Source organism: Orycteropus afer, unplaced genomic scaffold (genome assembly GCF_000298275.1).
Source record: "Orycteropus afer afer isolate SDZICR_OR568_19922 unplaced genomic scaffold, OryAfe1.0 scaffold00116, whole genome shotgun sequence".
NCBI classification, from domain to species: domain Eukaryota; kingdom Metazoa; phylum Chordata; class Mammalia; order Tubulidentata; family Orycteropodidae; genus Orycteropus; species Orycteropus afer.
Window position 1 is genome coordinate 2,692,811 of NW_006921703.1, and position 10,201 is coordinate 2,703,011.

The 10,201-nt window shown below is 35.3% G+C and overlaps 1 protein-coding gene across 1 annotated transcript; it reads left to right on the forward strand.

The window, feature by feature from the left end:
• The first annotated feature begins 838 nt into the window (after positions 1–838).
• FGB (fibrinogen beta chain) lies at positions 839–9,710 on the forward strand. Its single transcript, XM_007943992.1, has 9 exons — positions 839–862; positions 1,268–1,381; positions 4,177–4,368; positions 4,864–5,047; positions 7,021–7,248; positions 7,801–7,914; positions 8,252–8,377; positions 8,599–8,884; positions 9,479–9,710. The coding sequence occupies exons 1-9, from the start codon at positions 839–841 to the stop codon at positions 9,708–9,710; spliced, it is 1,500 nt and encodes a 499-aa protein (XP_007942183.1).
• Positions 9,711–10,201: the final 491 nt, after the last annotated feature.

Here is a 10,201-nt window from a genome sequence, read left to right on the forward strand (position 1 = left end):
ATGATAATGTGTCACTTCTTTACAAAAAACAAAATGCTAAAAAGCAACAAACTTAATGGGATTTGGGTTGTTGACTTTGGTTTTCCTTTTGATTCTTAAAAAAAAAAAAAAAACCCACTGCTATCAAGTCGATTCCAACTCATAGCGATCCCCATTTTGATTACAATGAATACATAAAAAAAATGGATTCCTGTGTGAAATGATGAAGAGAAATGGCCCCATTTTGTTTATAATCATACTAATTAAAACAAATTTATGAAAACTTAACAAATGTTAACTTAAATTTTACAAAAACTTGTAGTAACAACAATAAACTCTTGGATATTTATCGCCCAATTTTATGTATCAAATCACCATAATTTTGATTTAAGGATCTGTAATCTGCTGATTTCCCTAGGGGCACAATTTGCACTAGACCGCTAACTTACAGAATGGGTGTTTGAACCCACTCAGCAGCTCCGGGAAGAAAGGCTTGGTCATCTGGTTCTATGAAGATTACAGCCAAGAAAACCCTTGGTTCTACTCTGTAACACTGGGTGTCGCCATGCGTCAGAATTGATTGCAACAGGTTTGGTTTTGGTTAATGTACTAATTATTTTAATGACTTTTAGAACTTGTGGAACATTTTAACTTATGCTAATAAAGGGCAAAATATGAAAGGTGGTCAGAGCAGAAAGGAAATCTGGACCTTTTCTTTCTGATATTTGTCAGCATAACACATAAATTGATATATATTTTTTTATTAACTTCTAAAGGACGAGATAAATACATGGTGATATAACATTATTCATGATTTTAATGACCCCTTTTAAAACTGAATTACATAGAGTTCTAAAACATGAACATTTATGGTATGTCTTTAGTGAGCTCATAATTTAATGGAAACATTAATGAAAGTGCCTATTGTACCTGTATTAAAAATTCTTTTTCTCATACATTTTCGAGAGCCTCTGAAACATCCACATTAATTTATAAGAAATGTGATACACATGTCTATGGGCAATGTCCTAATTTCCCATCATTTTGCTCAATTAAATGAATTGAGAGACTTTAGTATTTCTAAATTCAGCCAACAGAAAAGATTGAGCTGTAGGACAAGTAAATAAGTCTTGCTGGGAAGCCCTTGCTTAAGTGATAAAATGGTTCAGCCAGCAAGGGAACCAAAAAATTAAATATTAACTAAGGAAAGGTAACCATTTCTAAAGTCATATCTAGCAGAGGAGGCAGGTATATATAAGATCCAAGATATCTCAGTTAAATCCACTAGCAAAGGCTGGCTTCCTGGAATTTCCAAAACTTAAAAATCATGAAACATCTATTACTGCTACTATTGTGTGTTTCTGTAGTTAAGTCCCAGTTAGACTCAGACTACGATTCATGGGTGATTGCTTTAAAATGTTATTATATTATTATTAGTAGTAATAGTAGTAACTGGTAGAAATGTAATGAATCATAATCAGATGTGAATGTTTATTTGAAAGCATTTAGCATTGATTTTAGTTATGAAATTGAATTGTTAATTTCAGGGACCCATTTTATTTAAAGAATGTTTCATAGTATTTCTTATATAAAAATAAAATAATAATTTCTTGTTTGCTGATTTATCACCTTTGTTTTCCCAGGGGGAAAGTGACGTGGAAAAGGTAAGATGTGCTTTTCTTACTTATTACTATCCTGAGTCTTGTGATTTACATTTAGTTCTAGCAATACATCATTACAATTATAAGAACAAAACTTAGAATGTTTTACGGACTATACAATAGTGGAAATATACTAAAAGGAAAAGGCTGGGCTGGGTTGTTCTTTGGTGAAGGAGGGTAACAAATAGTTCTTGAAATTACTGGCTGTCTATGAATGGGAATTACGACCTAATTTCAAAGCAGAATAAAATGTATTGATAGTGAATGAATTATTGTTTTCTCAGATGAGAAAATTTAAATCAGCAGTAATGTTCATTGTTGTTATTAATGGTTGTGAAATATATTACTCAAATTTAATTCACCTGAAAAAGTTTTTTCTCAAGTAGTGTCTTAACTGACATATTGTTATTGGTTTGAAGTTATCAAAAGTGCCGAAATGCATTTGGAAAAATAGGTATTTAAGAAATTTAAATTTTATTATCAAATAAATCATGATCAAGTTTCTTGTATATAGCATAGTATCTTCACACTAGACATAGAATACACAATAATATTGAAATACAGTGATTTATTTCAGATCATTTGTAGAATTTGAAGGGAACCAAAGCATTGCAATGATCAGATGATGTATATAAAAAGATAATTTTCTGGCAAATTGCATTGGATAAGAAATAAGCAAAGAATGTGTAAGAGTAAACTTTTGTAAAAACTTTGCTAAACAATTTCACATTTATGCTCACCAACTAATCCTCACAGAGACATTTTAATAGTTTAGGAACAAAGTGGATTTTCTAGTTTTTGTTATTTCAGTAGGTGGTCTTCATGGACCTCAATGCCCACATAAATTTTTTTGGTCTCAAATGTCTATAACACTCAGACCATCCATGCTACCTTTCTAAAGGTACTCTAAAATAAAAGGAAAGTATTATTCTTCTGTTATAATTTGACTTGTAATAAACAGGTGAATCACATCTCATATAATTCCTGTTAGATCAGATGACCTCTGGCTGGAACCATGTTTTAGAAATATGTGATATGTATATTTCCTCAAAATCTTCACATATTAAGCATGCACAGTTCAGTAGTTAGGCCAGGTTTAAACAACTTGTCTGTGTTTAAATCCTTACATTCCTGCTAATTAAAAATACTATTATAGCTTATAACTTAATGAATAAATAAATTACTTAAAAATACTACCATAACTTATACCTTAATGAATAAATGACAATAAAACTGCAAATAGTTTTTTGATGGCTTCTCGTGGCATAGTGCCTAAAGCATTTGACTGCTAACCAGAAGGCAGTTCAAACCCACCAGCCACTCCTCGGAAGGAAGACTGGGCAATCTACTTCCATAGTGATACTGCCTCTGAAACCCAGTGGGTTGCTATGAGTCAGGACTGACTTGACGGCAGTGAGTTTGGGTTTTTTTTGGTATGGCTATGAAATCATAAGAGAGCTCAGGAGCTGCTTCAAATCCTGTCATTTGTTCATTTGTCAAACATTGTAACTGCTGACAAAGAACATATGGTTACTTCAAGTCAAAATCTTTATATTGTATATATATTGTATATTTTTCACTTCATTATCTTTTAATGTCATATTTTTAAGTTAGCAAATAGTTTTAATGGCATTGCACATACCTTGAAAATTTGTTTTGCACACAAGAAAATCATGCTGTTAATAAAGAAATCATGTAAGAAACTTTATGAGAATAATTTATCAAATAATTTATTAATAGAAGATAATAATCAAATTGAAATTAGCAGTGGAGAAGATGTTTAAACTATAGTATCTGTTATGTAAGGAGCTCTGGTGGTGTAGCGGTTAAAGCATTCGGCTGCTAAGCAAAAGGTCTATGATTCAAACTCACCAGCCACTCTACAGGAGAAAGATGAGGTAGTCTGCTTCCAGAAAGATTTACAGCCTTGGAAACCCTATGGGGCAGTTCTACTCTGTTCTGTTGGGTTGCTGTGAGTCAGAATCAACTTGATGGTCATGAGTTTGGTTTTTTATGGGTGGTGGTGGTGGTGGTGGTTAATGTGTGATTTCAATAATAATAATAATGAACATTTGCTGTGTGCCAGGTACTGTTCTCAGTGAATCATAAGCAATAAGTTATTTAATCTTTATGATAACCTTATAAGCAGATAAGAGTTATTTATTATCCCTGTTTTACCGATGAGAAAACTAGGGCACAAAGTACCTTGCCCAAATATCTTATATCTTACTATTTTGTGTGTTCTAATTTACAGGTTTCAGGAATTTGATGTCATTACTGTTCATAGTCTGATGCAGCTTTGTCTTAGGACTTTTCTTTAAAAACTATCACAGGTGCAACATTTTTTTGTAGTTAGCTTTTCTACTGTTACTAGAGACCCATGCAAACTACTGTTTTGCCACACAAACTATCCAGTTGGTGATTATGCAAATCATCAAGCTTGTGATATCTTCATTTAAAAAAGGAAGGTGTTGAATAGTTATGTCTCAAATGTTCTGTAACACCCTGCATTTTATCTCTATCTGGTTCCTTGAAGAAACAATTGGATGCCCGTGGCCATCGACCCCGTGACAAGAAGAGGGAAGAGGCTCCCAGCCTGAGGCCCGTCCCACCTCCCATTGGTGGAGAAGGCTATCAGGCTCGTCCAGCCAAGGCAGTCGCCAGCCACAAGAAACTGGAAAGGAAAGCCCCTGATGCTGGGGGCTGCCTTCACGCTGATGCAGATCTGGTGGGTACACTGATGCTTCTTACAGTAGACAGGCCCCATTCAGAGAAATCCTATATCCATTGTGGCTTGCTAATGCTGCATTAGCCCATGTTGCCATCATTGCTATTTTGTCTATTTTGGTAATAAAATGCAAAGCATAAACTTACTGGGCCTTTGACTTAGGCTTCCTTTCTAGTTTTCTTTGGTCTGGGCCTAAAATTACAAATTAGAACATGAAGGTGTTGTCTTTATTTTTGTGTTTTGCCCACTTCCTTTATGGGAATGATTAAAATTTTTGTAGCCTAATTACATTTCTTCTCTGGTAAGGAGTATTTCTCATCTTCATGAGAATATAGTGATAATTATAAAATTTCTGGTTTCAAAGAAAGAAAATCAAATTACAAGTTTTTGTATAGACTAATGATATCATTGAATTTTTACTTTGTGCTATTTTAACAAATAGCTATCCATCACCCAAATCCTTCATCTCATGCCTGGTATTTCCTTTGATTCCAGGGAGTGTTGTGTCCTACAGGATGTCAGTTACAAGACACTTTGGTGAAACAGGAAAGACCAGTAAGAAAAAGTATTGATGAGTTAAATAACAATGTGGAGTCTGTCTCCCAGACGTCTTCTACCACCTTCCAGTACGTGACTCTGCTAAAAGACATGTGGAAAAAGAGGCAGAAGCAATTAAAAGGTAAATAAAAACCCTTGTGTTTTCTATTTGATTCTCAGATATAAAATTGAAACTGTCAGACTGCCACGGGAATGCATGATTATGAGAAGATGAATTTCTAGATTGGCCTACGTAGTATTCATATTACTTTCAGTATAAGCCTGATTACCTTCAGGTCCTTAGTTAGACAACTTCCCCTGAAACTTGCCCACTCTGGGCTGTTAAACTTTCATTCCCAGTTTGGCATCAGCAAGGAAGATTTTTCTATGAAAAATTTCTCCATGATTTCTTCAATTTGAATTTCCAAGCAGCTTGTTCTGTGATTCAGACAATAATATTCACAGAGTACTTCAACATTTATAGATCTAACACTCAAGGTTTTGATTATGCGAGAGTCATCTGTGATATACTCAGTTGTATTGGGGATAATGACACCTAACTTTAGAATCTTAATATTGGTGCTATTGGCTTAGTGGTTGGATATCAGCTAGTGAGTGAGCCTAGCGTAGGCTTCTCAGTTAGTTGTTATCATTAGGTGTCATCTTTTGTTGTTGTTGTTCTGTGCCGACTCATAGAAACCCCTCCTTGGGTTTCCAAGGCAGTATCACTACGGAAGTAGATTGCACCATCTTCCTTCCGAGGAGTGGCTGGTGGGTTTGAACTGCCAGCCTTCTGGTTAGCAGTCAAGTGCCTTAGGCACTACACTACCAGAGCTCCCAGGTGTCATCTGTTGTTGTTGTTGTTGTTATGTGCCGTCGAGTCAAACCCGACTCATAGCGACCCCTCCTTGGGTTTCCGAGGCAGTATCGCTATGGAAGTAGGATTGCCCAACCTTCCTTCCGAGAAGTGGCTGGTGGGTTTGAACCACCAGCCGTCTGGTTAGCAGGCAAGTGTCTTAGCCACTATGCTACCAGAGCTCCCAGGTGTCATCTAGTAGGTTCTAATTCATAATAGCCCTCTGTACAGCACAACAAAACACTGCCCAGTCCTGGGCCATCCTTACAATCTTTGCTGTGTTTGAGCCCATTGCTGTAGTCACAGTGTCAATCCATAGCATTGAGGGTCTTCCTCTTTTTAGCTACCCTGCACTTTACCAAGCTTGAGGTCCTTCTCCAGGAACTGATCTTTGTCTCACTGTCCTCACTTCTAAGGAGCAATCCAGCTGTACTTCTTCCAAAACAGATTTGTTTGTTCTCGCAGTCCATGGTATATACAATATTCTTCACCAACACTCAGATTCAAAGGCATCAGTTCTTTGGCCTTCCTTATTCTTTGTCCAGCTTTCTCATGTATATGAGGCAATTGAAAATACCATGGTTTGGGTCAGGCACACCTTAGTCTTCAAAGTGATGTCTTTGCTTTTTAATACTTTAATGGGGTCTTTTGAATGAGATTTACCTAATGCAAAGTGTCATTTGATTTCTTGATTGCTACTCCTGTGGGTTATTGATGGTGGATCTAGGTAAAATGAAATTCTTGACAACTTGAATTTTTTCTCTATTGATTTTGTTGTTGATTATTGGTCCAGTTGTGAGGATATTTGTTTTCTTTATGTAGAGGTATAACCCAGTTAGTAACAAACACAAATTTAGAGATTTTTCAAAGGAATTGTGCTGTGTTATAAATGTCAGTGCTCTCCTGTACTTAATGTGGAATGGGATCAAATGCTTCCATCTCAGAAGGGGTTAAATTTCTTAGTGAGAAGGCCTGGATACTGCTCTTTCCTCTTTTCATCACCAAAAAAATAAGCAACTTATTGAATTTATTATTAGTCATGATTTTGGGCTTATACCTAAGGCAGACTACATGTTAGTTTGTATACGACACAGACCAAATAATGTCCCCCAAATACAACTCCATAACATGACAGCCTGATGGTAGCTTAATGTGTGTTAGTTTATTCTCAGAATATCAAAATCACAATCTTATAGTTGAAAATCTTTACCATTTTGTGAGATAAAAATACCATTTCTAAAACTTTTTCATTTTTCCAGATAACGAAAATGTGATAAACGAATACTCCTCAGAGCTAGAAAAGGAGAGATTGTATATAGAGGAGACTATGAGTAATAATGTCCCAACTAACCTCCGTGTGCTCCGTTCAATCCTGGAAAACCTGAGAAACAAAATACAAAAATTAGAATCTGATGTCTCAGTTCAGATGGAATACTGTCGTACACCATGCACTGTCAGCTGTAATGTTCCTGTGGTGTCTGGCAAAGGTAACAAATATTTCTGTAGGATTCCAGAAGAACTCACACCTTCTAAGAATAAGAGGAAAAAAAAAAAAAAGGAAAGTCTAGTGGATATTCCAAACAGTTCCTAATGACATCACAGCAGATATGAATATCATGAGGATATCTTTGACATGTTGTGTTCTGACTTGACTCAATCCCTGTGCTGGATTTTGATGAGCAAGATGGAGTACAATGATGATGAGGACTCCAGGGGTAGCTGATGTGTGTATGTACCTGCTTGTTGGAACTGATGGCAGGGCCATAGATAGATACAGAAGTGTTTCTATACCCTGGAAGTTTATGGATGCCCTAGAGCTCAAAAGGAGGAGGAGAGTTGTTTTCATCCCCATGGCAGAAAGAACTCTTCAAAACAGAGTTTGATTTTCAGTAATAGGAAGATGCAATTTAGTATTTTTTGTAATTGTTTGAAAAACATTCTTTAGTAACTTATATGATCAGTTGGTGAATTATAGAATTGGTGATAAAACCACAGAAAAGGTTTTGTAGGTCTTTGAATATATTATCATATGATTGCAGAATGTGAGGAAATTATCAGGAAAGGAGGTGAAACATCTGAAATGTATCTCATTCAGCCTGACAGTTCCAGCAAACCATATAGAGTGTACTGTGATATGAACACAGAAAATGGAGGTAAGTTTTTGACAGTTGTTCTCTTGTTCTGTGATTATTATGATACCATAAAGGGCCAATAAAGGGCTAACTCTAATGTACGTAGCATTAAGATGTTATATTTGGAACTCATTCTGATATTTTAGCGAAGTATAAAATATCTGTTATTCACAGTGTGGAGTCAGATGAAGCACTTCCTTACAAAGATTTTAGGAGTTTTTCTTTCCTGTTTATTTCCTTATTGTATTTATTTTGCCTATGAAAAACATGGAAGGGACAAAAGATTTAGGTATTCCCTTCAAAGTGACATTATTGGTTATTGGTTAATATGTGCCATTTTTGTTTACTTCCACCAAAGGATGGACAGTAATTCAGAACCGCCAAGATGGTAGTGTTGACTTTGGCAGGAAATGGAATCCTTATAAACAAGGATTTGGAAATATTGCAACCAATGGAGAAGGCAAAAATTTCTGTGGCCTACCAGGTAAAACTGGGAGTAAAAACCAAACTTCTATTTAAATTGTTGGGCTTTTTTGTCCATTTAAAAAACAAAGTGTTGGGAATCTATTTTCAGGAGTTTAAGGAAGTTAAGAGGAGTTTAATTACAAAAGATAAGAGTACTAAAGATAAGGAAGGAAAGGTAGTTGTTTTTTAGTTTTCAAAGGTTTTATTTTTGGTGAAGTCTTATTTTATTTTTCCCTTTAGGTGAATATTGGCTTGGAAATGATAAAATTAGCCAGCTTACCAAAATGGGACCCACAGAACTTTTAATTGAAATGGAAGACTGGAAAGGAGATAAGGTAAAGGCCCTCTATGGAGGATTCACTGTACAGAGTGAGGCTGGTAAATACCAACTCTCAGTGAGCAAGTACAAAGGAACAGCTGGCAATGCCCTCATGGATGGAGCTTCTCAACTGGTGGGAGAAAACAGAACCATGACCATTCACAATGGCATGTACTTCAGCACATATGACAGAGACAATGATGGCTGGTATGTGTTAAATTCTTCTTTCCTGCTTTAAAAGACACTACCAATGTTATTACTCAAAATCATTTATAATAGCTACAGTTATTAATAACTAACTGTTTTGGGGGATTTATTGTGTGTCAGCCACTGTAGTAAGCTCTTTATATACATAACACTTAGGGATTTCAGCTATAAAGTAGGAATTGTTATTCTTATTTTATAGATGAAGTTTAGAGAGATTATTTACCCAAAATAATACAACTACTGAGAGAACTTGAATTAATCCACAGTTACTTTCTGATTTATAAGTGTTTAAAAAAGTATCTATATCTCCATATCCTAATGTGTATATTAAAAAATTCATTTGGTTTTACTAAGGGATCTGCATGTTATCATTGCAGTATGAAATAATAAACGTAATCCCTAGAGGAATTTGCAACATAGGCCTAGTTCTCTCTCTTTTTTGGTATAAGGCAGAAAAGATATTTGGAGTATTAGTGTGACTTTATTTATAGAAGTCAAGGGAAAGAATATTGTACACATTGAGTGTAGTAGTCTTCTGTGGGTACCCAGCATTGTAATTGTACTTCTAATAACCTCAAACACACTTTCTTTCAGGACAACTACAGATCCAAGTAAACAGTGTTCTAAAGAGGATGGTGGTGGATGGTGGTATAACAGATGTCATGCAGCCAATCCAAATGGCAGATACTACTGGGGTGGGCATTACAGCTGGGACATGGCAAAACACAGCACCGATGATGGAGTAGTTTGGATGAACTGGAAGGGGTCATGGTATTCAATGAAGAAGATTTCCATGAAGATCAGACCATTCTTCCCACAGCAGTAGTCCCCAAAACATAGATTTTTATTCTATATGTGACAACAGTTTTGTACATTATATTATTGGAATTTTCTTTCATGCATTATATCCCACAAAAACTGTTAAAAGATGGTGCGTGTGACATTTTGGAAATGATATTTAGGAAAAATTATATTAAAAATGGCACATAACTTTCTTTTGTAGTCTTCATTTTTATGGCTCACCAAGAAGAAACTAAAAGGGTAATTGTGGATAGGGTCAGTAATCAGAATTTCTATTCCAATTGATCATGAAAAGTTTCAAATTAGACATTTTCCATATTTATGGAAAAACTGAAGCCAACAAAAATCTTAATTTAAAAAACCCTACTTGAAAAATTCCACTTGCTTATGTAAAATCTGTCACAGAAAACTTTTTAAAAAATGTGTTAATTAGACCAGTCTCTGTTGCAATAAATAAATATTTTCTTGTTTTATAATGTAAATAGCCAATGAGTTGTTGTTGTTGTTGTTATGTGC

Coding starts and splice junctions, on each gene's coding strand:
- FGB (XM_007943992.1), top strand. CDS start 839: ATGAACATTTATGGTATGTCTTTA. Junction 863..1,267: donor ACATTTATGGTATGTCTTTA/GTGAGCTCATAA, acceptor TAAATCCACTAG/CAAAGGCTGGCTTCCTGGAA. Junction 4,369..4,863: donor TTCACGCTGATGCAGATCTG/GTGGGTACACTG, acceptor CTTTGATTCCAG/GGAGTGTTGTGTCCTACAGG.